Below are 27,719 nucleotides of genomic sequence, written 5' to 3'. Positions count from 1 at the left end.
CTTTCTCTTTCTCTTCTTTTATGAGACTAACACATCACTCGCGAAAACACTGTTAATTACGATCACGTGCACGCTGCTAATCAACAGATTACGACGATCGCGCGGCATTTTATACGAATATTTTTAATATTTCTAATATTAATCACACGTGACGCATATTTTATTGTATTTTATTATATTGCATAAACTATCTAATTATAAATATGATTATATCTATATTAATTAAATCCATTGTAATATCGCTTCACTTGGAGTCTGCCTTGTATTCGTGACATTTAACTAACGATCGAAAATAATGTTATTCTAATACTATTTGATCCGATGTAATTGATATATTACTTCGTGTTATCAATCTGAAAACAACGAACAAATTATACTTCAATCGGCGAAAACTTTTGAGATAAAATTCGAATCTAAGCATAAGGTTAAAGATATCATTATTGCTCATCAAAGATCGCGATGAAACGATGTACTGTTTTTAATTTGACAATCAATTAATTGTACGGTTTGATAATCACTAATTGTTATAATCGAATTTTACGGTAGAATGATTACTCGTAATAGACACCGAACACGCAGCACTGAGCGTAGAAAGTTCGACCTTCGAGAGAAAAGAGAGAATAATTGTCGTTTTTGCTATCCCACAGGAAACCTACAGTCGTTTCTACGGATTGACTGGCCTTTTCGATTATCGTAACACCGACGATGATTTTGTGTCTGAAAAGAAATGGAAATAGCAGTATATAAACATAATGAGTTAAAAAAACTTGATGTATTTAAAAAATATAAAAAAATTTTTCAGAAATTTTATAAAACCTCTTGGTAATTATAAATATTCAGAATTTCTATACCGATGTATTGCCTCTTGATCTACGCTCTGTTTTTAGCTCTTCATCAATTTGTGAATTATCTTATTAAATAATTATATAAATTATAAAATAAAAAATTTATGTCGATTGCATCTTTTTATATATATATGCATTTCTATGAAACATGGTTCTCCTGTGTGATTTATTTTGCAAGTAAATTTTGTCGACAATGTATACATAAAAAAATTAAAAAATAAAAAACTCATACGTATCTTTTGTAAATAGGACTTTTGTCGAAAAGAGCAAGACCCTTCCCATCAGAAATATCAGCTGTAAATCTTCGAGGCTGCAACTTCCGTATCCGCACACACCTGTCGAAGTTGAGTTTTTTCACGCGCCGTCGTATTTCCGAAGCAACGTCGCCGCATAATTTCGCGACCACCGTATCATCGTACGTAAGCTCGTCCAAACGATTGTTCATCACCGATCTTACGATTTTGTCCACCAAATCAGCCTTGAACGGGTTCCGCGGTTCCATGCGGTAAGTGTTCTGATATTTTGGCGCCTGTTACAATTTGAAAATTTATCTAATTTTTTGTTTAGTCTATTTTTATTTCATTATTATATATACATATTTTACGCTTTATATATTATATCTCTTGTATATTTTTTTCTAAACATTTCACTTATATATATGTATATGAGATGCTATCACAACTCGCGACTTTTTAATGCTAAAATAATTGGCTTTATAAAGAGGAGAGAACAAATATTAAAATTATATGAATTAATAAAATTAATTATTAAAATTTAAAAAAAGTTTAACATCATGTATATTAATATGAGTTTTATTAATACAATATGAGAGAATATTTTATACATTGAACTTTTACCTCATTATCATCGCCAGTCTTCTCATTCGTGTCGTGTTGGGATGGCATAATATATCTATTTTTAATAATAAATAAAAAAAATATTTGTCACTTTTTTTGTAATAATCAGCTACTTAGTTAATTTTCTTGTAAGAGTGCACGTATCTAAGGTAAACGACTATCAGTCACTTAGAAACGTCACGATCAATACAAACGAAACTGAATATTCATCAGGGTTGGGAAAGTTACTTTATTCATGTAACTCGTTATTATTATTCAAAAACGAGTTGTTACAATTTCTGGAACAAGTAAGTTATATTATATATAAAAAAAACATATACATAAATGTTTTTAACATTTTTTTACTTTAAAATACAGCGATATATTTTTGACATTGATATCGATGTAAAGTGTGTAGCAATTTCATAATAATTTTGAATCCTAATATCATAATCAGAAAAAACTTTTTTTAGAAACATTGCAACGAAATATTTTTTTTTAAGAGATTTATAAATTTTGGAAATATAAATAAAAAAAGATTTTCCTTTTTTTTATAACTGCAAATATGATCAAAATTGCTTTTTTTGATTTTTTAACTTTATGTGATTTCAAATTCCTGACGTAATACGTTAATTCACGATTCAAATGTTGTGTTAAATTCGTTATTTGTTATTGAAAAAAAAACAGATAAAAAATAAATGTTTTTTTAAACATAATACTTTCCAATCCTGATATTTGTTTATAATGAAATAAAGAATTTAGAGAATTTAAAGAAAAATGCCGAAAATGCTTATATTTATAGGATATATTTATAAGAATAGAGATAGAAAGAATATAAAAGAGATATAAAAATATATAAACATATTAATTTCCACGAAATTGATCAAACGTATTTCGGAGTTTAAAAAATTATTTAGAGAGAAATATATTATATATTTTTTTATTTTTGTATGTATATGTATTTTCGATAAGTATACGAGCTATAATAATTTTATTTATGCCTGCTTTTTCTTCTCTTTTTCTCTTTTTTGTTACATCAAAGAATTTGAGCTGGAATTTCCCAAAAATTTCTTAATTTCTTGATGAGCAATTTTATCCTTCATGTGAGAATACAAGTATTATATATATTAATACAGACATGACATCAGACTAACGTGAGATGTACTTAATAATATTCTTTATTTCATTGTACATCGTTTGTAATATTTTCGTCGGTGATTCTTTTGATCTCCGTCCTATCTTAATCATTATTTAACAATTTACTCTTTTTTTTTTAACATTTTGATACGAGCTTTAAAATACATTTTGTATAGCGTAATTAATTTTAACTTGCATAAAATTCAACGGCGCATTATCAGTAAAATAAATGTGCTTGTGTTTCGAACATTGTGATCGAACATCTCCAATGATTTACGGGCATACAAGTTTTGCAAGAAGCTTTCGGATTTTTTTGAAATTTCTCGACATTTCCGAAAAATTCTGACAATTTTTTTTTCAAGAATTTCAAGAATCCTCGAATACGCAGAGACAAAAGTCAGATAAATTTTTATCTTTACACTGTAAAACCCTAAATTGTAGTTTCCTTCATCAGTTTTTATCTTTTTATTTGCTAAAAAGTACTCGAACTTTTATTTATTAATAATTTTTTAACAAACTATAAAGGGTTATAATGTTTTTTGAATATTACTTAAAAATTGTGAGGGTCTTGACAACACATGTCAGCCGAAAGTTTTATGTGTAAAGTTAAATACTTATCGAAAGTAGTAAAGTTTTGTCGCACAAAGTGTAGCGCGAAAAATACGCTCTCTAAAATATACATATATGTTTATATTACACATTAATCGACACGTCAATTCCATTTACAAATCCAAATATATCACGACAAAATAGTCGTTATATTTGCAAAATCTTACTTTTCATTATCTAACATCGCAATGGCAATATAATTTCATCGATCTAACAAGCAATTATTAAATTAAAATCATTGCTAGTAAAAAAATAATTAGTTTATTTATGATTAAACTAAATTAATACTCTTTCGCATTTGGCTGTTTAATAGTGCTATGCCTACATTACATAAATATAATAAACTTTTTTTCGAAAAAAAGAATTTTACGCGAAATAATTATAAAGATTACGCGAGTTTTCTTTATTTTTATAAGAAAAGAAAACACTACGAAGCGACGTATTAAAACATTTAACTCATCGTATTGACGATTAGTCGTCGAAGGAAAAAGAAAAAAATAGCAATTTTAACACTCTTTTTTCAATCACGAGAGACTCTTATTCAATATTTGCCCTGCATTTGCGAAAGCAGTTAAAGTATTTCTCTCTGTGAGGTAGGCATCGAAATCCTTTGCGTCATTATTTGTTTGACAAAAGCGAAACCCGAGAGAGTTCTTGGGCATTTTCTTCGAAGCTGCGTGAATTATTCTCGATTTAAACCCTCGGAAAACGAAACAACGAAGAATTCTAAGATAACAGTTCCACCTCCGCCTGGATGTTCTGGCGCGCCTGTTCCTCTAGCTTATCGCGAAACTCCATGGTGGCGAAAATGTTTGGAATCTGCAGGAAGTTCTGCAACACCTAATGAGCATAGGAACATTCAAAAAGAAATATATAATTGCGTTACTCCGTAATATCAAATCTCTTTTTTTTAGATTCAATTAATTTCTAGTTAAATTTAATCTCTAATCTTATAGATATTCTTTAATTCGAAAGGACATTATTTATATCAAAAAAATTAAGATTTATCGCAATAATTTTTCTGCGACTGCGACTTCTCACAAACTCTTCACAAAATGCATTTTTTGATTATACAGTAATTTACCTTTAATCGCAGCGCTGTGTACATGGGTTCGCTGAGGAAAGAATATTCTCCGCGTATTCGCTCCCTGTATTCAGCATAACTATCCGGAGAGGAGCCGAGCACCGCCATGTCCAGGTCCAGAAAGTAATGAGCGTCTTCGCCACCGAACGCACCGCCTACCTTATGCGCCTCAGTGCTATGAGTAGCCGCCACTTTGAGCAGGGCGCACGTTTCTTCTCTGAGCTCCGCATCCTTTTTATAAATTATATATATTATAAATTATTACTTCATGTCATATTTACGCTAATACAAGGTGCTTATTTTTATTGCTTTTTCGTGTTCAGCTCTGAAATTCTAATCTATTAATATAGTCACAAATTTAATATAACTTTTAATGAAGTAAATCATGTTTTTATTTTTTACTGATTTTAGAGTCAGAATGATAGACTCAGAATAAGAAAAAATCGCGCTTTATTTTTTAATAAATATAGAATTATTATATATTTATAATATAAACTTCTTTTCTATGAAAGAAACATTTACTCTTTTGAGTCAATCTGTTATATTTTGCAACGCAAATTAGATATTGCCTCATTAATATACTTGGATACTCGACTTGAAATTGATGGAATATACTAACCAATGGAATTTCCGCTTCATCGGCAAAAGTGTTGAAGTGTTCGAGATTTTTATCCTCGCCGTCTAGAGCCTTGGGATCGTATTCGAAACTGCAAGAAAATTTTCGTATTTTAGTAGCGATAAAAATAATAGTAATTTAAATAATAAAAATATAGAAATCAAGTCACCCACTTTTGAAAGAATATGGCGAGCAGGACGGCACGTGGATTTTTTAGATTTCCTTTGATTTCGTAGTAATGATTTAGCTTCTCCCTGAGCGAATCCAGATTGTGGTATGTACGTTTCTCCTCCGAGTAGACCTCCTGCAATCGCGTGAACCAGGCATCGCAGACTGCGGCGTCCAAGCCTTCTGTAGCTTCTTTCCAACTATCCTCCAGCGATACCATTATTGCTGAAATTGTTTCTTCTGTTTAATTCTCGAATAGTATATGTGAACATGAAGATGAGAATTTTATTAATTTATTAATTATAAGCTGAACTATGCATATATGATGTTAAACTGAAATATGTATATATTTGCTGAAATATGTAAATTATGTATTTATCATTATCATGAAACATACTGATACATTTATAATGTCTTGTTGAAAACGATATATATAAAGTATTTGCCAAACACAGGAAATTAAAATCCGTTTGAAATAAATAAGTTGAGATTTAAATGATCATTTTTGTAACGATTGGCAATCAACGCTCACAAAATTGCCAATGCAAAAACTGAAAGATATACTTATATATTTTATATTTATTTACAGGTAGACAAAGATATTAATGCCGCAAAAAGGAGCAGAGTCACGGTATTTGATATCCGACGTTCCAAAGATGAAGAACTGAGGAAGGATCAGCACCGAGAATTCGAGAATTCGGATATAATTTTTCAATTTTCTCGGAGATCCGTTAGTTTCGCCTTACGTAAGCAGGAATTCGGAGTATATTCGCTATGCACTCACTTGTCCTTTTTGACGGACGAAGAAAGAAACCGTGATACGGTGGGGAATAGCAGGAATTACCGAAACATGATTCACAACCGCGCTTCGCGAAACGGCACTGCCACGCAGAGCGTTATACATTGCGTCGCCGCCGTTGGCCGACAAAACAGTCTCCTCCTCCACTTATTGATCACCCATGACGGCCGATTCGAGCCTCTTTACATAAGGTGGCCGCACAATTGTGGAAGCGCATATTTTCATTGAGCGTACAAACATTTCTGCGATTTCTGCATGCTTTATGGAAGAAAAAAGATCTTTCTTTGTCTCTTGTGTAGAGAAAATTTCTATCGATACGGCATTTTATCAGCCTATGAACGGCGTTTTATCAGCCTATGAATGATTTCGAAAACAGAGTTTCTATAGTGTTATGATTGTACATTATTCAATAAAATTTTTTTTTTTTTTGTTTTTTTCACAAGAGGATGAACATTTCCCATAATTTTTTTTTTATACGATATAAATATGATTTCGATTTTGAGAACTTTGCAGTCAAAGTTACAAAAAAAAGAATTATTTTAATATATTTTACTCTTTTATGGAGAGTTATCATACATGTGATGTGTTCATCATGTTGATAATTTTGGAATTTGGTCATAAATATGCTTTTTGTGTATGTATATTAACTTGAAAAAGCTAAAAGCTTTCACAAGGGCTTTTTGTTTATCTCTATTTTTGTGTCAGCTTATGATGTAATAAAAAAAGATGTTGCGTATAATGGATGAACATATATCAGCATACAATCGAAAATTATTCATAAATACTGAGATAATCTTTCGGATCTTTCGCATTATGCGCTAATAATCAGTAGAAAAGTATATGTACAAAAATCAGATTGAATATATTCGAGGGCTTTCGAGAGAATATTTGTGCCAAGTCGATTGTCAAATTCGATACCCGGCATGACACTGTCCGTATAGGCGTATAGCCCGTAGATTGTAGTGCCTGTCAAAAGTTGCCGAAAATATGGCAAGATGACCATAAATAATGTATTATTGTTCTATGTAACCTTAATCGCGCCGATTTCTATCGTTTTATTTTTGTACGGTTTCTTTCCAATCGCTCATCATGGCGATGCAATCGCCTCGCGATCAGATATTCCAAATTACATCGGCAATGTGAGGTAAATTAACCTTATTTTCGCGCTAATATAATTATTAATTTAAATGTTAATATCTATATTAATAAATTAAAATGGATTAAATTTTTGTTGATATTTATATAACATTAATTCTTTTAATGCATATAATATATATTGATTTTAATATCAATATTTTAATATCAATATTTATAAAATTATTTATATTTATATTTATTAGTTTATATTTATATAATATATGAAAAAGTTATATATTTATTAAAGATGATATATTTTATTGCAAAATATATATTAACAAAGTTTAATATATTAATGTTGAATTATTTCTATCTTTTTTTATTAAATTAATAAAAATTTTCAATATATTTATAAACGTATATTAATGCTAATTTAAAAAATACATATTTATACCCACATACTGTTTTCAGCATAAAGAAACATGCGCTGTATAAACCAATGATAACAAAATTGATAATCATGGTGATCGATGCGCTACGATGGGACTTTGTAGCAGATTCATCACGAAATGTCACTATGCCAATGACGAATAAACTTTTGACAAACTCTTCCGGATGTTTGTTACAAGTCAAGTTGCAATCACCGACAGTGACAATGCCTAGAATAAAAGTAAAATTACTATTAATTTTATTATTGATTTTTTTGAAATAATATTTAATAAAATTTCTCTCAAAAATAAAAAACTTGTGTGACACAGTTTGTTGTTTTTATTTCTCAACAGGCAATGATGACTGGTACAGTGCCAAATTTTGTAGATGTAGTACTGAACTTTGGGAGTAAACCTCTGCATAATGACAATTTATTGCTTCAAGCAAAAAAATATGGGCATAAATTGGTATTTTATGGAGATGATACTTGGCTCTCTCTGTTTCCCCATATATTTGAGCGTCATGATGGCACTACTTCGTTTTTTGTTACAGATTTTACAGAGGTAATTAGTACACATCGCACTAGTAATAAGCTATATTATGATAAATTACTATTTCATTATTGGTTGATCCTTGGGTTTTTCTGTTGATTACTTATTAGATTATTAATTTTACAGGTGGATAATAATGTAACTCGACACATACAACACGAGTTAAATAACAATGATTGGACTGTGATGATTCTTCATTATCTCGGACTCGATCATATTGGTCATGTTGAAGGACCGTTTGGTGCGTCGATTAAACCCAAACTACAAGAAATGGACAAAATTATTAATAAGATAGCTCAAAGAGTGCAATATTGGGTTAGTAGCTGAAAAATGCCTTAATTCTTACTTTGTAATTTCTTTTCTTTTATTTTTTTTCTTTATTTAATTAATTATCTTGTGAAATCATTTTTTAATTCATTTCAATTTTGTTGCATCATATATTTTTATTATGCAATTATTTTATTCTCAATTATTTTACCTCAATTCTTTCTCCTTTCCGTACTCTTAATCAGTTGTTTGGAAAAGATTTTATTATTTAAACTCATAATTATTTATTTTTATGATATATATTTTTTCAGGATATTTTACATGATATATTGCATGTAATGTTTACAAGATATTATTTTGTGGATACTTTTATGAAAATTATATTTACGTTACATTTATTTAATGCATAATAAAATAATATCCACTAATAATTTTTACTTACTTGTTGAATTATTTTTAGAACACCGACGGAATGCCCGCGCTCTTCGTTATCTGTGGCGATCATGGAATGAAAAACTCGGGTGGCCATGGCGGCTCGACACCGCAGGAGACAACAGTACCATTCATCGCGATAGGAGGAACTCGCTGTTCTCATCGGGAAAATGGTGAAGCGGTCAAAATCGAGCAACTTGACATAGCAGCAACGCTGTCGGCTGCTTTTGCATTACCTATTCCTTCCGCAAACCTTGGTTCCTCGTTCTTGGACAATATTTACGATCTGGACGATATTAAACGGCTATTTCTTCTCCATTATAATTCGAGGCAGGTGCTCGATCGTTTTCGAAAGCTCATCTATCGAGAATCACAAATTGAATGTGAGTATTGATTTAATTATTCACGAATCTCTGAGTATATTATAGAAACTAGTAGCCAAGAAGATGAGAAATTTAAAATTTAAAAAATGGGGAAATTAAGAAATTGATTGTTTATACTTTCCACTACTGTCATCTCATTATCGGTCGACCTTATCTTCTGATATATCCTGTATTCCGATTTAGCGGATGTATGAATAAGAGCATTGCTATGATAATTTCCAGATGTAAATCGGAAGTATTTGGACACTGTAAATTTGCATGCCGCCTGGTTGAATATGAATGAAAAATCAAGTAAAATGGTCGGGATGATTGTCTCGTCTTATAACGTGATCCTTACAGAAATGAAGAACACTTTAATCAGCAGCATAGTCGAATACGACTTTTTTCCGATGGCTCTTGCCGTGTTCTTTCAATGTCAGGTGAGTAAAATAGACGGATAATTCAAAAATTGTTAAGAGATCAGGAATCAAAAAATAGTACAGAGTTTATAATCCTCGGAAAAGAAATCCTCTCTGTTATTTAAATATAATTTTTCTAATAGATATAATTTTCTATAGGTAGATTATATAATTTCTTCTGAACAAATTGAATTAAAAAATCTATAAATTATTTTTCTTTCAGATACTGGCTATTTTATTTTTTGCGCGAAAAGTAGCTTGGACTATGTACAAAAAAACTACATCCTTGATATGTTTTTTCTTGTGTCTAGGGATACATTATTTTTACAATTCTGAAAGTATGACGTTGCATCCGACAAGTATATTTAACGCTTTATTGTTTTTACTCATCGTCAGCATCTTATATATAAACTGTGTTCTTTGCGTAAACAGTAAATTATCTCTCATAAAGGTGAGAAACTATTTATTTAATTTTTAAAGCTAAATAGATTAAGAGTGGTAACTGTTAATTAAATGTTTATGTCTACATATTTATTTTCACATACTGTAAATTTAAACAAAAAGATCAGAGAATTCTTAAAAGGATCTTTTAGAAGATTTGAATAGACATTTTGTTATGGTTCAATTATAAAACAAAACATACCCATTCTATAATTTTTACGATATACGAATCTGATAATAAAGTTTTAATTACATTTTTTTACTTGTCGAGAGCTTTAAAAAAAAAAATATTTTTTAAATATCCTTAACGTAATATAACTTTTAATTGGACATAGGTCACAAAGAAGCCAAGGATATGTAAGGTATTCGAAATTGGTACGTTATTGCATATAGCGAGTCTCGCCGGCAGCAGCTTCATTGAGGAAGAGCATCAGACATGGTACTTCTTCTGGTGCACTACAGTCTCATATTTGCTCTATCATTGTTTCACAAGAATGCTAGCATATGAACGATAGTGAGTATGTTAAATGCATTATCTCTTATCTAAAAAAGATTAGCAATTAAATAATAAAAATTTTTTAAAAAGTATAATAAATTTATATATATTATTTTTATCGATAATATTTAATATTTTATTATTGATTAAACTATTTTATTTTATTATATTTTATGTATGAAAAATCTAATAATTGTTTTTATAAATTTTATACAGAGTGAGGAAAAAAATGACACAATTGCTAAATAAGATACTTTTTCTAAAATTCACAGTTTTTGAAAAGGCGTTTTGTTATTTTTTGTTCTTCACCCTGTATAAAAAAAAAATGATAAAATTTGCATCAGATTTGAATGTTCATTGCGTCGCAGCTGAATCATTCACCAGCTAACAGTGTGGTATACAATAGCGATCTTACGAGCGACCTAAGGATGCAAACCGGGGTGGATCGACGTTACGGGAATTCTAGGCATCCGCGTCACTTAGAACTTTGCGCTAAGCTATTATTGCTACTGATAGGACATAGAATTCTACGGAAGCTAAACAGCACCGGTGACAAATGGGCGCACCTACCTGACTTAGCTCGCTGGTTGAAAGAGGACAATAGCAAAATCGGGATGACACTCCTACTTCTAGTTGGTGAGTGTCTTTAAACTTAGTGATGAGAGTTTTATATACAAAATGTTTCATGACAAGTTCTTCCAATGTAATATTCGTAGCGCTCGTTCTTCTGATCCGGATCGCATACGTATGCGAAAATAAGGAATACAGGCGGCGATCGTTGATATTAAATACGGTCGTTGCGTTATGTATATATCTTCGTCATATGATCAATAATGCCGTTTTGAGGATTCCATTATATTTCTCATCTAGGTAAATATATAATATAATATATTAATATTATACAGTTACTGTACAATTGGTATATTAGCATATAAATATATATATAAAATTCGATTTTTAAATCATTAATCATCGAAATAATTACGCGAATAATAATAACAAAGCACTTAAATTTCGTTTGCAGTGGAATATATGAAGTGCAAATATTTTGGGGAATAATAATGCTATTTCTTGTAAGCTATGGCTATCGAGTGACATTAATAATTAGACGCGAGAAACAACATTTCGCGAGTGCAATGCTATTTTTTATCATCAATTTCTGGGTGATGATTTCGGCAATGCTACACCAACCATACAATGTGATCTTGTTACCACTGCAGATCGTCGCGAGCTCGACAATTGACGCTGTATTGAAAGAAAACAATTTGATGTTCGATCTCGGCGTCTTCGTGCACTGCTGGCTCGGCAACGTATTTTATTTTTATCAGGTAGATATATCTGTGGATTTTCTAAATTCTTGATTTTTATATTAAAATATCAAAATTTTATGTATATATATGTATATATATATATATATATATATATATATATATATATATATATATATTTAAATATATATCTAAAATAAAATCCTTTTCCAAGTTCCCCTAGTATTCCTATATAATAATACATATTATTATTAATAGCATATAAAAAGATTGATAAAAGTTTATTAGTTTCATCGACAAAACTTTTTATAACAACAGATGACAAATTTTTTCGATTAATTTTATAGGATGTTGTTTCGATGAAAAGTTAAGTTTGATAAACTGTTATTATTGCGAATTCGGAATATTTATTTTGTCTATTTTGTAAGAATTAAGCTAATCATTTATTGTAATATAATGCGTGATTAATGTTTCAGGGAAATTCTAATAGTCTCGCGAGTATAAACATCACAGCGGGATATGTCGGCTTACGTTCCTATATGCCTCTCATTACCGGCGTATATTTAATCATCAACACTTATTCCGCGCCTGTTCTGGCTTATTTCTTGCTCGTTTATCGTCGACAGTCAGGCGAGACACATTGGTAAGTCGCTTCGCGAATTCTAAAGTTCTCTTTCAATTAATCAATGAATCGTTACGAATGAATGGTTTGAATTTACAGCATGGATATTATTGCGCGTACGAGCAGTACTTACATCGCGTGGAGATTACTAACAATGACCGTTTATATGATCATCGTCGTTGGCCAGCGTAATCATCTCTTCATATGGTCGGTGTTTTCACCGAAATTGTTGTACGAAGCGACATATTCCGCGATGATATGCTGTAGTGTGCTATTGGCATTGATAGTGATTACATTGCAAGCTGTAATAATTCCTAATTACATATCATACAAGGATTAAACCAGCAGGAATCAAATATACACATTTGTGTATTTTTAACAAACAAGTAAATAAAAATTTATATTTTACACAATTAAATAGAATATATTATTTATATTGTGTAATATTTTTATATACTATATTATTGCAATATATTTTTATCTTAATAAGATCTACTTTATTTCGGAAATCTGAATCTAGGACTAGTAAAGTATTAGATCAGAATAATTAATGAATATGTTACATTAACGGAAACTCAAATATCGTTTAGAAGCGAATATTTATATCCTTGATTCATCGTAATTATATAATCTCTATTCTTACTTTCCTTTTCAATTCTTATTGTTCTTCCAACACTTTGATATACTTTGTGCAAAATAATATTGTGCAGCTAATCAAATTAATCAATTTAAAAAATGAAGTGAAAAAATGAATGAAAGACAAGATATAATACTTGTATCAGTAATCAATGTGGAGCGATGAGGGAACACAAGGAGAAAAATTAAATTTGCTAAAAATACAGAGGCTTGAATGTATTTCTGTTTAAAAAACAGAATCTCGACAATTACATCGCATTTTATCACTTGCGGTAGAAAGTCGACAAAAATTTGTATGATCAAAATATCTGATTATTTCACAATCAAAGAACCTCGTACCAGCGAGACTTTCATTTAAAATTCGAAAATTTCTTGATAGGACTTGTAGTTACAATCTCTCGCCAAGTACATTTAATTTGCTAAAATTTCCTAATCTCTATAATCGCGCTAAACACAAATAAATTACTATCACAATAGGAACATTTATGTACAAGTTAGTCTACGTAGCATTAAGATCATCAAATACAAGATTCCATTTCCACTTATCAGGTACTCTTGCGTTACTACGGATTTTGGAAAAATCTCTGAAATAAGTCTTTCAGTAATTATTTTGAGATTTTTCGCTATATAAATTATAAAATCGTTTTTTTAAACGAAATTTAGGGATTGATGATACTTATATATCTTAAATTATGATAGAATCACAAGTCATGCACTCCAATAATTATGGCGGCTTGTATAAAGAAACTCGGCATCATAAGAATCACTTTAGCAATCTTGCAAAATGTAATAGAAATTCCGCGATGGATGTATGTCACATGAAAGAAATTCTGTATGACGCTCGTTTAAACTCATAATTGATGACTCCGCCTATGTTCGTCGTCACATCGTAAATTATAAATATGCACGTTTTAGAAAAATACTAGTGCTCTGTTCCTATCTATTATTTGGCAATATTTGACATTTGATAAGTACATGAATCTCTCCATCGAAACCCTTCTAAATCCTTAGAGATTGCAACAACTGAAGTATAATATCTATATAATATTTTGTAATTATTCCTACATATTAATAGTCCTGCAGCAAATATCTACTCAAGATGACTCGAACAGATTAGTAAAAGACAACCGCAGATGAAAATGCTTATAATTCCTTTACAAATACTTTAAATATGTGATGTTGAAATTCTATAAATTATAATATATATTTATAATATTTATAGAAGAAAATAGGAATTGCATATCTTTACCTACGTTTGATTTTTAAATAGTCTGTTCAAATTATCTTGTAATAATCAAGTTATAATAGATTTAATATTATACCCGTATTCCTTTTTCAAACACATTTGTGATACTTTGAAGATAAACGATGCCGCAAACTGAACTAAAATGGCGAATTCATTCCCAGCTTCGTGCCGAATTCTAGACGTGCTCTTTTCTGGTATCTAACGTTGACTCTGCAATAAGGCAGAAACATTAATTTAATGAATCGGATTGTATCTTTCTTTTGTGAACGATTAAAAGCATTTAGAGAGAATAAAGCTTACTTGATTTCTTGCCACTTGATCAACTCGTTAATCGCGAATGTCAGTGGAATAGAGAGTAAAAAGAATAATGGCATGTATATTGGAAAGTTCTCAATCTTTTTGCCTTCTTCTCGCCAAAATCTGTGAAACACTACGCCGGAAAACGCCGCTTGCACACATAATCTGTAATAATAATGCAATAACCAATTGTATCTTGTCTTTCTGAAAATAAAACACTATCAAGTCTATCAGTAGTCACAGAGTTGAGAAATATGAGTAACTTTTGCAGATTAAAAACAAATTTGAATAAATAATAAAGTAACGTATCATGTCAAGAAATTTAAAATTGTATATAGTTAAAAATGTAAAAGTGATTTTAGCCTTTAAAAATCTATTTAAAAAAAATTAAGCTTTAAAAAAGTAGTAACAAAAATTGTAACAATTTAAATTTGGAATAATGATAATGTCTTACTTTTATCAAATAACTTTCCCAACTTTGATTATTTGATTAGAATCTTTTACTTACACAATAAGCACACTGAGAAACCAAATATAATTATTCATAGGATTTTTCCTCCATATAGAGTATTCCCTATGTACAAAGCTGACAGATATCGTAACTGAAAGAGAAAAGCTTAATATTAACAAGTTTTTATTATGCATTTTCAATATACACATTAATTTTTAATGGAAATGTTTTATTATTATTATTAATACATAGAAATTTTTCTCTTAAATTCTGTTTTAAATAAAGATCATTGATATAATTTCTTCTTAAAAAAGGATTGAAAAAATTTGAAATGTTTATGGAAGCAAGACAAAAATGAATTTGTAACCAATATTAATTATTTTAATTAACGAAAATTGAGAGAGCTACATGATTTTGTTTTCAACTTCATTTCACAAATAGACGATAACTTTTGAAACAAAATGTAATAAATTAATAATATATTGTAGTAATATCATATTAGAGAATAATTACCAAAGTGCAGGACTATGAGGGTCAGGGCAAAATGCTGTACTACAAGGATAACGATGGGTTTGCTGCCCCAGCCGCTCCAAATCTGGTCGTGCGGATCCGGATATATGTACAGGCACTTAGAATTCTGCGGCATATAGATGGGGCAGAGAGACAGAAAAGAGATGCACTGCGACAAGATCACCGTGATCATTGTCGGTAGAAACTTGCTGCCATAGCACCACAGCACGAATAGCATGATCTATTTACAACATATTCATATTAATTCTGTTTTTTTTTTTCTTTCAGAAACTGCTCAAATTAGCTGCAGATAAATAAGCAGTTTAGGAACTCCTTAAATAAATTGGGGAATGAGAGCGACGGTCTTTTGTTCTAAATAGATTAGTTTAAACCGCGCGACTTTCGGAAAGAGACATTCTGGGATAAATCTTATACTACATATTCATTTCTTTTTCTCACCTCCCCGTTGACTATGCATTGATTCTTCCCGGTCGCACGTTGCATTATCGTCGGATCTATTGGCGTGGCGATCATGGATGTCGACAGCACAGGGATGATCAAGCAGCACAGCCAGAGTATCTGCTCGATGGAGAATAATGGTGGCAGTAACAAGAACGCTGATAACGTTTGGGTAAAGGCAAGCGTGACCGAACAGCACAACCAGAATTGTATGCAGTTCCATAGATTCTTCATGTAATGACGAGCCTGCATATAGAAGAAAAGATGGAGATTATAGAAACAGATATAGATATTCGACCAAGTATACATCGAGTATACCATCGTACCTCCATAATAAGATGGAAAATCGCTACGGGATCCTCGCGCTTCACGCTCAGCGAGCACGCAACGGAGTTGAGCGCTCTACTGAGGTCGACGGGAGAGATTCCTTGGTCCTCTGTGATGGGTGTCAGCACGGGCACTTTCTGACACACCTGAGGATACAATGGCTCCACCGCCACTCTGCGTGATCGATTTACAAAACTTTTACAAAACTTGCGAATGAATAGAGATTAAAAATTACGTTCAAAATCTTAGCATTGAGAATTTTACTAAACTAGATCACAAGAGGAGTCAACTTACCCGGCGTCAGCCTGCATGAAGATCGGCATGTTCTCGGCGTTAGCAGATGAGCCAAGCACGCATACTACCTCGCCGTAATCCTGCATAATGTGCAGCATCTCGCGGGTTACCGTGGTGTTGCAGTCGGTAAATAGGGACACAAGCAGTGGCACGTTGTCGATTAGCTCTATGTGTGGACGTATCTTCTCTATGCCTCTCGGCAGTTTCGCCTATGCAGGGTACAAGTAGTCAGTTTTATGACATATTATATATAATATATAATTATAGTTAATAATTATATAGTTTAATTTGAAAAGGGAGATTCGCCTACTCTGTTGGACAGATCAAAATTGACCGGCGCGCTTTGTTCAGTGCTATCGGTGAGGCAGCTCAAGGATCTCCAGGCTTCCTGACCCGAGCCCAGATCGACGCTCTGTACCAGGACACTGTCCTCGCTTCTCATCGTATCCTGTTCCCTAAAGTACAGAATTCTACAGAATTCGCTCGAGAATTAAATCTTTATCAGGGGCATATTTTTAGATATCGTTTTTTTTACCTGTGGCTCATAGCACTCTTTGCCTGCGATGTTCCTGTGTTGTTCCATTCGGTGGTCTCGTCGTCGAACTTCACTGTCGTGAAGTCTGTATTAATGGCACTCGGTGCCGACATACTCATTGCTCGACTATTGTTCAGATTGGTGCTAAAACGAAAGGCATTTTTTCTTGATGAACATACATCTTCGATTTCTCTAAATATTCAAGTCGTAATCGATTTATAAATACATCAACGCAAATTGCCAAAAGCCAAGAGAGTCAAGTTGTCGCAAATTCGCTAAAGCTTTCGAAGTAATAAATCGTTGAAAATTTTTTCTGTCATGCTGTGCTTTTTTGCCATTAATAGAATGCATAAGGATGTTTTTTGATTATACTTCAGGTTATTTTCTTGGAACAAATTTTTTCCATCTTCTAAGTAATAACATAAAGAAGTAATAACATAAAGAAATTAAGCTACTTCTCCAATTGAAACTTTCGAAATTAGTTCCTATTTTTTTATTAAAATAACTTATGCATTCTAGGATTAATATCGTTCTATTAATTTCTTCCTTCTTTTTCTTTGAAAAGCAAAGCAAAAATTCGATTTTATGATATAGTAAGTTGTATTAATCTCTACATGTAATCGGTGTAACATACCGAGGTAAGACACGATTAAGCAAGTGGCTGGCCTCGTCCATGCAGGAATAATTAGGCTGATGAGATTGGGCCGTGGGTGAAGGAGTGGGTGAGGACATGGCTGCTGCCTGGCTCACCCACCAACCCACTGGACTCTCGGACCTGATATTGTCATGTGTGTGTGTGTTAGTTACAATCAAGTATACATGAGCGTGTATCTTTTCGTCTCATATGAATGTTTGTATTCGTGTAATCAAATTTCGGACATCGACTCGCAATCTCATTATCGCTCCATCTTTATTTAAGAGTAATTAGGTAACAGAAATGATACGGATATAAGTAGAAAAAGATATGTTTATAATTTATTTTAAATATATATAATTCACGACAATAAATATAAAAGCAAAATTAGAAAGAGAATTTTCAATAATCTCAGATTCCCAATAAAACTTCATCAGAATGACCTAAGAATTACAAACTTTTTTTCAAGTAGACATCCTATAAAGCATTCTTAGTTCACATGTGGAACTTGCGATTCGATGCCCTGAATAAAGAATGAATTATTAGTATCACTTATCAAGTATTAGAACACTGCAGCCAAACAATTGTGTATGTGGCGTTATTTGAGATTATAGATGTAGGATGCCTCGGAGAATTCGGGGAAAAATTTTTATCCCTCTCTCTCCCTCAACCATAAAATTCGATTTTAAATTCAATTTTCTATCGTCGAGTTTTTAAGAATCTTAGAAACTTTCGATCTTCGAAACGGTTAATCTATTTTCCAGATCTATTTGAATTACTTCTTGAACGTAAACTAAATTGATTTCAAATAATATTCTCTTTGAGACTTCCTGCATAATAACGACATATGAACATGCAGATCGAGATTAACAATAACAAGGTAAAAAAGACGTATAGACAAACATATACGACGGGGGCATATGCGGATATCTCTCCAGCCATTGCTGTTTCCTGCAATATACACATATACATCTTACATTCAAGCTCGTGGCAGTTTGTTCTCTCTAACGAAAATTAGAAAACTATTAATCGTTAATATGCGTGCAACTTCTTTGTATGATTGCATGTCCAATTCTACAATTAACTTTTAATCAGAAATACTTTCTTTTTACACCGTCTTCCTATAATCTTTCTCCTTTTAAATACATTTTCCTTCTTAAATTTTCTTTTTGACAAAAGATCTTTTAGTGCTACAGAACCAAAAGAATTAAAATTGTCGGATTAGAGGCATCAACGATCAAAAGAAAGTCACGGATATGCCCCATGAAAAGTTCGAAAGACATCAAAAGAAAAACGTCATGTTCTAATGCGCAATACCTGGCTCCCTCGCTAAGCAATGAGATGTGACAATTCCAGCCACTCTCTAGACCCATCTTCTCTGAGAAAACGCGCGAGCGCAACTCGTTCTCTTTACTGAAATGGACGAACCTTATGCACGCTCTGTCCAATTGTTCAATCAGTTGTACCTGTACTCATATAAAAAAAATTATATATAATATATATATATATATATATATATATATATATATATATATATATATAAATCAATATTATATCATACCATGTCCGTTTGTGCCTGATATTGCATGGTGACCATGCCGATGAACACTTGATTACATTGAACGTCGAAGCAGCCTTCAACGTCGCCCACAGCTTCATCCTTATTTTCATTGCATAACAAAGAATCTAAAGAAAAGCAAATAACAATTTTTAGGTGAAATATTTACAAAACAAATATATATATATATATATAATATATAAATTAAGAATTATAACATGTACAAAAATAGAATAACAAAAACAAAAAATTATTTTTTTCCTCGTTATATATATTTAAAAAAAAGAAGTATCAAATTAATGACTGCATCAACCTGTCGAATGAAACTGTCCAAGTATTCCTCGTACTCTGGGATCGAGAACATTTCTAAAGTCCCACGGCAGAGGGGTCGGGCTTCTATGAGGTGTGTACAAATGTTTACTATCCGCGGGAAGCTCCATATATATTTCGGACATCTTGTCCCTGATGGCGCGTGTTAGTGGTCGATAAGCGAACGCAGTGCAATACGAGGTCAAGCTCGTTCTTTGATAGAAGTCCTGCACTTTCTTCCTGCGACAACGAAAAAAAAGATCATCAGAATAAAGCTTAATAGAGAATATTTCTAAAACATTCGGCCAAGTATTACGAGTGTAATTGGCTAAACATCTTAGAAAACGTTTCATACAAGTACAAGCAAAAAAATCGAGAGATTGGATAACGACATACCTGTCCGATGCGGAAAGAGGACAGAGATCGTGACCGTCCCAGTATTCAATGCACGAGTCCAGAATTATGTCGGCAGTTCCTTGCGTTAATAATTGCAGACCACCGCCGCTGCGTTCCTTCACGACCACGGCAACCATGTGAGGAAATGGAAACTTCAACTTTGTTGCAATGCTTAGTGAACGTGCGAATTTTATATCCCGTCTGACCATTTCTGGTTGCTGTCAATGAAACGTTTAATCAGCTCTTTTCAAATTTTGTCTGCTTTCATAATTTATAATCTATGGTCTAAGTAATTTATTACTTTTTACAAAAATAAATCCTTAAAGAAACGGTTTTGAAAAAATTAATGTTAAATAATTCAAATCTAAATGTGCATTTAATATGCTTTTGTGATATTTTATTTCTATTGATGTGGTCAATAAATGAATCTAAATGGATGTGCTCTCCAAAATTTTAACAAAGATTGATTTTATTATACAATGTTTGCAAAATTAGAATTATAATTATAAACAATACTTGCCACATGTCTAAATGTGCATAGTTGTTGCTCCAATTGAAAAATTTTCTGCGCTTGATCTTGGAACCCGATTTGCATCGCCAGTTCACACAGACATCTGTTAATACAAACATTTTCAAAGTTATGATTATATCAAAATTTAGTCGAGAAAAGAAATCACAAGTTAGATATATACTGCTTGAATTATCTTTAAAAAATTGAAGAATAACAAATAAAAGATGTGTACCGTCTGTTCGTAACTGGGACCAGATTCTCATTGTACAGAGCCTCGCAGGTTACGTGACAACAGAACTGCATGTAATGTTCCTGTGTATCCATGTTGCATGTGTTGAGGAGGATTGCTAGGCCGAGCGGCTTCAACGAGTTAAGATGCTGTCGCCACGAATGATCATCAAATTGCAGTCGAAATGGCAGAGCATGATCATGCGTGAGATCTAACACCTCAGCAACAGAATGTGACATATCTGTGAAATGTCGAAACTGTCATTATCGCCAAATGTCATGTTTTTTTTTCGATATTTTGGTTTTTTCTTACCATGTTGTACATAAGACGTTCTATTGGAGTTCTTTGTCTCTTCGGATTCCTGGGTTTTATCCGCTGTTTTGTTCACACTACCGGTACTGTAAAATAATAAAACTGTAATCTGATCGAAACAATTTTACTGTTCAATTTCATGCAATTTACGTTAAGTTCCTTTATTTCTTGAGAGAATATCAAATTCTTGAACTTCTAGATACTCGGATTCTTATATCCCGCAATTGGGTGACTACAAGGTGACTACCTCGAGCTTGGTGATAAAGTATTATTCGCGTTACGTAGGAAAAATACTTTCTCCGCTGTGGGATTAGGCCACGAGAGAAGTCCCTTCTTGTCCACGCAACACAATGCCTGCAAAAATATGCAAAATATTATTCAATAATTTGATAATGTTTTACTTCTGAGTATTTTTGACACTCAATTGTTAATACTTGATAGTATTTATAATCGATTCGTGCTATAGTACTTACAGTCACAGAACCTAGAACATGCAAGATACTCGCAGATCGTGACATCATGTGCTCTTTGCCGAAAAAAATATCGAAAAAATATTTCTTGAGTTCAAGCCAATTGTACACTACATCCGGATGACTGGGACCATTAATGTCCGCGTCTTCGAAAGGATCTATAAACTGAATAAAAAATCTATATATGTAATATATATATGAAATATATCGCATAAAAAATTTAAAGTTGTAAATTTTATGACTTTCTTATTATGTTTGATACAAAATAAAATAATAATTTTATATGTTTATAATATATATCATATTATTTTATTATATATCATAGACATTTAATATATTATTTTATATGTAAATATAATAACTTGTCATTTTCTTAAAATTCCGGAAAATTAAAATACTTTTAAGTTTATGCAAATCTGCAAATATTCATACTAACCTGAAGTTTTTTCGCTGATAGATAGAGCTTGAACAATGCCTTAAAGCGAGCCATGCCGAAGCAATTGAGAAATATCCAACAGGAAGGGAATACCAATGGCAACAATGGAAGACTCACGGCAATCGGTTGCAGCAGGAACATCTCACTCCAATGGCCAGTACCGAAGTAATCCGCCAAATACATATAACGGAGCAGATTGATTACAAGGATAACAATCAGAAGTATTGGATATGCCAGATGCTCGATACAGCAGATCATCAGTAAATGACGCTTGCGATTATGATAGGTAACTGGTCGATCGAGCGCTTGATCTAGCGCCATACGCAAATTTGCTAGGTACGGCGTCTCTTGAAGCTTGTAAATCTTGTTCTTCAGAGGTACGCGAGCCTGCGGAGTAGAGAAGATTTCGTTGGCACTGTGTACCGGTGGGCTGTAGGTCTCTCTGATGTGCAAAACCGGCGCTTCCGGATCCTGAAAATTCGATCAGTGCAGAAGATTAAATCTCTTGAAAAGAGGGCTTGTAATTAACTATTTTATCAAATGACTTTTTTATGACTTTAATTAAATTTAAAGTGGCTTAAATATGATATGCTGGAATGACTTAAAATTACGTACATCATATGGCACGCAATATCCGGGTGCTTGTTGGCCTGGTTTCATCACAATTATGTCACCAGCCACCAATAACGCCCACGGCAAGTTGACTATTTTGCCGTCGCGATACGTCCATTGCAGAGTCAGGCAAGGAGACTGTGGACTGCATAGATGTGGATAATTTTCAGACTTCCATCTGCACGTAGAACGTGCAACTGCAATTTTAAGCGTACATTTGTATTCAATATGTGTAACCATATTAGAAAAATAATATATAGATTGTATATTCTATACAATTACTTGGAATTTTAATTTTGAGCGCTAAATTAATGAAAATATTACAAAATACAATCGATTCTGCTATAAGTAAAATCATATTCTTAATTTATATATGGCTTTTAATAAAATATTTAATCTCAAAGTCTATATATAAAAGTAATATAGAGAATTAAAAATTTGCGACAGAAACTATGCTTTTTTTCGACATTTTTATTATGACAAAATCTAAAACATCTAAAGAAGTTAAAGTAACAGATTGCGTGCTATACTGTGGAATAAATCAAAAATATTTTAAAATTACATACCATTAAGTTGGTCAAGAAGAATTTTCACTCTATGAGGGATTTCCTCGTGTCGTAATTTGTTATCCAACATCACTAAAATAAAATTCAATACTACTAAACAACAGACTATCAGTCCTTCGTATGGCAGTGTAGAATACCTGCAACGGCACACTCATTTATGGGACACGAGTGTCAGATACTATTACTCGAGCTATTATCTGATAAGCAAACAAAATGGATGAGAAGTAGCTAAGATCTTGCATAAATTTATGTTTGTAAAGTCAATGTACCGTGTTTCATTGAGTGCAAAGAATGCAACTATGAGAATAACGGCATTAATCAGCAGCGCAATCGCAGAGGTCCAACAGAGAGTCGTGTATTGGCTACGATGGTGTAAAGTATCCTTTAGCCAACCTTTGAACTTCCTAAATTAAAAAAAATCATCACAATATAAATACAAATGTCGTATAAATATGTATTTATATTCGAAATAATGACAATTGCAAAACATTACTTATTTCTTCTATAATCCTCTTCATATTCTTGCAAAACACGTCCAACATCACGATGCAGTGTATCCAAAGCTATCGTGGTAGTCAAGCCTAAAACTCTCTTAGGCTTGTTAGCCTCGGCTCTCCCATCCTTCTTAGTATCATTGCTGTTTAATCGGTCATTCTCCATTTTATTCCTATAAAATGAAAATAAATCAAGAGATTAATTCACAAACCGTTGAATCAGTAAAGACAACAAATCACAAATTTTAATAATACGATCACTAATAACATAGCAAAAAATTTTAGACAAGTTGAGAAACACAGTCGAGAGAATGTCAAGAAGCCAATGAGGATTATAACTTTACTAATATCTCTCTCGAGGAATCGCTGTTTGATCTGCGAGAGTTTCTTCGAAGAGGTAAATGTTTAGAATAACCCGCTCTACTTAGATTTTTATAAAAATACACTTAATCGATAATTCCTTTTGCATAAAAATAAAGAAAATAAAAATGATCGATAGGATAAAAAGAATTATTAAGCATGAAAGATGTCATTTATTGAAGGTTAGGAAATCTGTCATAAGTTATACGGTCATACCGATAAAGTTCTCCGATATGAGCATGCGCAGTAATGAAAAAGTGCACAAAATTTGAATAAAAATTGATATTTACACACGTTTGCTATTTATTGTTTATTAAATTCATGTAAAGTAAAGTTCGCATAACCTACTGATTTTAATGCAACGAGATCCAGAATTGTATAATTTTACTTAGTTTTATAATTATCCACGCAAAGCGACGTCCAAATGTAACAATGTCTGTAATTGTACAATTCTATATTACTATGCCTTTCCTCGATTTGCCTTTATTGGGCGCGTGTGTACGCACTCGTACACATTCGCAAATATACTCGCGCAACGTGCCACCTTCGTTCCTTCGCTCGCTCGCTCGGATGAAGCGAATGGCGGGAATGACGAATGGCGGCAAGGCGAACGGCGAATAGCCTGACGTTGCGTCGATTATCATCGGCGTTGTTCGGCCACGCTCGGCTCACATGGTTGCGTGGCGCGCGATTTCTACTTTTTAAATCTTTATTTTTATACAAAAAGGCATCGATCAAATGTTTTTTTATCAGAATCTAAGTAGAGCGAGATTTTAAATATGTACTTTCGAAGTTTATCTACGGCACGGCAAGAGTCGCATAATTTTCGAACTCCGCTCGAAACTGTGATGAAAACATCACTCGAAAACTATGAAATATGACCCGCATATGGCTTGATATGGCTTATCATTTAGAACGCGGTTACAGGGAAACGAATCTTTTGCAAATTATAAAAATGACAAAATATTGAATTGCCGAGCCAAATTACAATCTTACAAAAATGATTCGTATCTCTGCTATTCGCGAGATATATATTACAGATTATATAAGAATTATAAATAATGTATTTATATAATATATATGTGTATGTGTGTACATACATAATCCAAATATATGTGTAAAATAGTATATAAAGACGATATGTGTATGATATATCGGTTTGACATTATCGATGAAAAAATCCCACGAACAGCAATAAGTACTGGTATATAAGTATGAGATCAACGTAAATCTGCGTAGCTGCGAAGATGACTTCTTCGGGACCCAACTCAATTCTACGTCCACCCATGATTGTCTGGATATCAAAGTATAAATACTGAAAATGAATAAAATGTTTGATTAATATTCGATATATTATCCACTCAAATAATTTGTTTCACTTTTTTTTGTTTCTCTTAAAATATTTTTTTAAATATTAAATATTATTTAAATATTAAAATTTTTTTATATGATTATTTTATATGTAAATTGAAATACATTATAATAAATTAGTATACATTATAATTTTAAGAAACGTGAAAAAATTTAGAGATCAAATTAAAACATGTATTGCAAAATAAAAAATTAGTTTCATAAAAATCTATATTTATACACTAACCATGCAGAGCAATAATGTTCCAATGACAGAGATTACCAGACGAAAAATTATTATATGAGTGAACAGCAGGATTATTAGCACCGTAAAAATAGACACAATCGAAACCAGTCCAACCACCATTAGTAAGCCTGGTCTCATTGTCAGGTCAAACTATAATCATATCATGTAACAAAAGATTCTTATAATCTTATTTTCTATATATATTCGTCATATTTCGGCTATAATGTACTTAATATAAAACAAATTATAAACCAAAGAAATGAAGCTGAAAAGAAAAATATAAATCTAAATCACATTCAACAAAACATTTAAAAAGATAGCTAATTAAACCATATAATTTTTTCCGTTAAATAGCATGTATTAAATAGCATAATCTATTACTAAATTGGAAAGATAATATTACAAAGAAAATATAGCATGCAAAGATTAGTAAAGAATTCTCTACCGCGGAGAACGTTGCTATAAGAGCTATTATCATTGTGACAACTGCAGTCATGCCCATAACGATAAGTATTACTTCAACGCTATAAAACACGGAGACGAAGGCGGCCAAGTATGACATTCCCAGCGTCTGCAACACGATATTCAGAATGATTTCAACTGGATTAATTTACATTGATCACCCATTGCAAGGGTAAAGAAGAAAAGTTGAGATTGAGAAATTTACCAACATGATCAGGAATATGTAATTATATGGAGGTGTTCGCCTGGCGTGCACTGAACAGGACACGGCACAATAAGCGACGATAAAGAAGGCTCTAATTAAATTCGATAAGATCTTTAGAATTAAATTTAAATTTATCGAATAATAGAATTCTTTTTATGTATCGATAATTCTATTAGCTATATTAAGTAAAAGAGAAAAAGAAAGGATATAGAATTTTCTCTCTTTCATTCTTATTTTCTTTTACTTAATACAATAGAAACAGTTTTTACACAAAAAATCTCCATCTTACATGGCGACGATCCACAGATACCAGTGCAATATCATAAACTTCTGTGCTTCATACCTAAAAAATAATTTGAAAAATCACTTCATAATCCTTAAAGATTTTTATGAAAATCAAAGGATACAATTAGAAAATTAGATAGAACAGTTTAATTAAGATATAGAAAGCTCTTCCTCGGATATACTCACACGAACATGAAGATAGATATGACGAAGATGGTAAATGCCAATTGCACCGTAAGGAGACAAAAGACTTTGCGGATGAAACTTCGCCTGATCGCTGCCTCCTTGAAGTCGCCCATATATTCGTCCGCCTCTTCCTCCGGTAATATGTGCCTCCGGCGTTGCTCTCGTACCCACGCTTTGTATAGCTCCAGATTCTCCCTTTCTCTCTGAGCAACCATTTCATCGGTCACCGTAATGATATATGGTCCCTAGAGTCAGAATTAATCTGTTAAACCAAGAGAAATTATTTGAATCTTTAATTAAATTACTAAAAATTTTACACAATTATTATTTGATATAAATAATAGGGAGATTAGAAAAATGTATAAAGTGATTCAAATAAAATTTTAAAAACAAATTTTGCTTGAAACTAGCTAATGGTAGCTTAACTGTGCCATTAAATGAATGACATTAAACATAATTAATTAAGAGAAAATTCTTCCGGAAGATTGTGTCAAGATCTGCCGATAATGTAATTAAAACGTCACTCACACTCCTCAATTTCTCTCCTTTAATTAATGGCGGTAACTGCGGAGGACCTTGGATAAGCTGCGGTATCCGCTGTAATTCTTCAGTATCGCTGGACTGCATTGGATAGGCCGTAAATAATTATTCAGCATATATCAAATCCTCCGTTTCCCTGATTTTTGTATCAATAATACATATATAAATGTATCCAAATGTATGTCGAATCTATCGTCAACGCAGCCACGATTAACAAATGAATAAATAATGTTGTAAATCACAATTCATGATCTTAATATTTACAGATGCAATATTATTGCAATAAATGTCAATCGATATTTATGGAATTAGTACTCTAATTTATGAGTAATTTATGAGATAGA

General features: G+C 32.1%; 5 protein-coding genes across 8 annotated transcripts; 1 reads left to right on the top strand and 4 right to left on the bottom strand.

Annotated features, from left to right (window-relative positions):
• Positions 1 to 155: 155 nt before the first annotated feature.
• Positions 156 to 2,288, bottom strand: LOC126856773 (dynein light chain Tctex-type protein 2-like). Its single transcript, XM_050605619.1, has 3 exons — positions 1,703 to 2,288; positions 1,181 to 1,374; positions 156 to 717 (listed from the first exon to the last, which is right to left on the bottom strand). The coding sequence occupies exons 1-3, from the start codon at positions 1,748 to 1,750 to the stop codon at positions 552 to 554; spliced, it is 408 nt and encodes a 135-aa protein (XP_050461576.1). The 5' UTR covers positions 1,751 to 2,288; the 3' UTR covers positions 156 to 551.
• Positions 2,289 to 2,836: 548 nt separating this feature from the next.
• On the bottom strand, positions 2,837 to 6,217 carry LOC126856770 (uncharacterized). 2 transcript variants are annotated; one of them, XM_050605615.1, is made up of 5 exons: positions 6,080 to 6,217; positions 5,301 to 5,520; positions 5,131 to 5,218; positions 4,512 to 4,742; positions 2,837 to 4,267 (listed from the first exon to the last, which is right to left on the bottom strand). In XM_050605615.1, exons 2-5 carry the CDS (start codon positions 5,513 to 5,515, stop codon positions 4,154 to 4,156), a joined length of 648 nt encoding a protein of 215 aa, XP_050461572.1. In that variant the 5' UTR covers positions 5,516 to 5,520; positions 6,080 to 6,217; the 3' UTR covers positions 2,837 to 4,153. The 2 variants fall into 2 exon arrangements, with proteins under 2 accessions (XP_050461572.1, XP_050461573.1); XM_050605616.1 differs by lacking the exon at positions 6,080 to 6,217 and adding an exon at positions 5,883 to 6,027.
• A 763-nt stretch (positions 6,218 to 6,980) lies between these two features.
• On the top strand, positions 6,981 to 13,660 carry LOC126856821 (uncharacterized). Its single transcript, XM_050605708.1, has 13 exons — positions 6,981 to 7,238; positions 7,643 to 7,841; positions 7,954 to 8,163; positions 8,278 to 8,466; positions 8,879 to 9,233; positions 9,456 to 9,652; positions 9,855 to 10,082; positions 10,408 to 10,586; positions 10,975 to 11,204; positions 11,285 to 11,438; positions 11,593 to 11,896; positions 12,313 to 12,479; positions 12,558 to 13,660. Exons 1-13 carry the CDS (start codon positions 7,090 to 7,092, stop codon positions 12,796 to 12,798), a joined length of 2,802 nt encoding a protein of 933 aa, XP_050461665.1. The 5' UTR covers positions 6,981 to 7,089; the 3' UTR covers positions 12,799 to 13,660.
• Positions 13,285 to 24,695, bottom strand: LOC126856820 (transmembrane protein 94). Of its 3 annotated transcripts, XM_050605704.1 has the most exons (25): positions 24,449 to 24,695; positions 23,740 to 23,913; positions 23,516 to 23,650; positions 23,247 to 23,383; positions 22,684 to 22,877; positions 22,069 to 22,539; positions 21,636 to 21,797; positions 21,410 to 21,516; positions 21,163 to 21,248; positions 20,854 to 21,091; positions 20,631 to 20,724; positions 20,111 to 20,328; positions 19,719 to 19,954; positions 19,409 to 19,533; positions 19,165 to 19,313; positions 17,848 to 17,988; positions 17,214 to 17,357; positions 16,989 to 17,133; positions 16,679 to 16,887; positions 16,384 to 16,558; positions 16,058 to 16,303; positions 15,602 to 15,839; positions 15,146 to 15,239; positions 14,641 to 14,802; positions 13,285 to 14,550 (listed from the first exon to the last, which is right to left on the bottom strand). In XM_050605704.1, the coding sequence occupies exons 2-25, from the start codon at positions 23,904 to 23,906 to the stop codon at positions 14,478 to 14,480; spliced, it is 4,146 nt and encodes a 1,381-aa protein (XP_050461661.1). In that variant the 5' UTR covers positions 23,907 to 23,913; positions 24,449 to 24,695; the 3' UTR covers positions 13,285 to 14,477. The 3 variants fall into 3 exon arrangements, with proteins under 3 accessions (XP_050461661.1, XP_050461662.1, XP_050461664.1); XM_050605705.1 differs by lacking the exon at positions 17,848 to 17,988; XM_050605707.1 differs by lacking the exons at positions 23,740 to 23,913; positions 24,449 to 24,695 and having other exon boundaries at positions 23,247 to 23,443; positions 23,516 to 23,653.
• A 15-nt stretch (positions 24,696 to 24,710) lies between these two features.
• On the bottom strand, positions 24,711 to 27,531 carry LOC126856822 (protein lifeguard 1-like). Its single transcript, XM_050605709.1, has 7 exons — positions 27,364 to 27,531; positions 26,836 to 27,080; positions 26,654 to 26,707; positions 26,365 to 26,455; positions 26,143 to 26,268; positions 25,698 to 25,847; positions 24,711 to 25,415 (listed from the first exon to the last, which is right to left on the bottom strand). Exons 1-7 carry the CDS (start codon positions 27,460 to 27,462, stop codon positions 25,266 to 25,268), a joined length of 915 nt encoding a protein of 304 aa, XP_050461666.1. The 5' UTR covers positions 27,463 to 27,531; the 3' UTR covers positions 24,711 to 25,265.
• Positions 27,532 to 27,719: the final 188 nt, after the last annotated feature.

Source organism: Cataglyphis hispanica, chromosome 19 (genome assembly GCF_021464435.1).
Source record: "Cataglyphis hispanica isolate Lineage 1 chromosome 19, ULB_Chis1_1.0, whole genome shotgun sequence".
Classification (NCBI taxonomy): domain Eukaryota; kingdom Metazoa; phylum Arthropoda; class Insecta; order Hymenoptera; family Formicidae; genus Cataglyphis; species Cataglyphis hispanica.
Note: the sequence above shows the minus strand (reverse complement) of the source record. Positions and strands in the feature narration are given on the sequence as shown.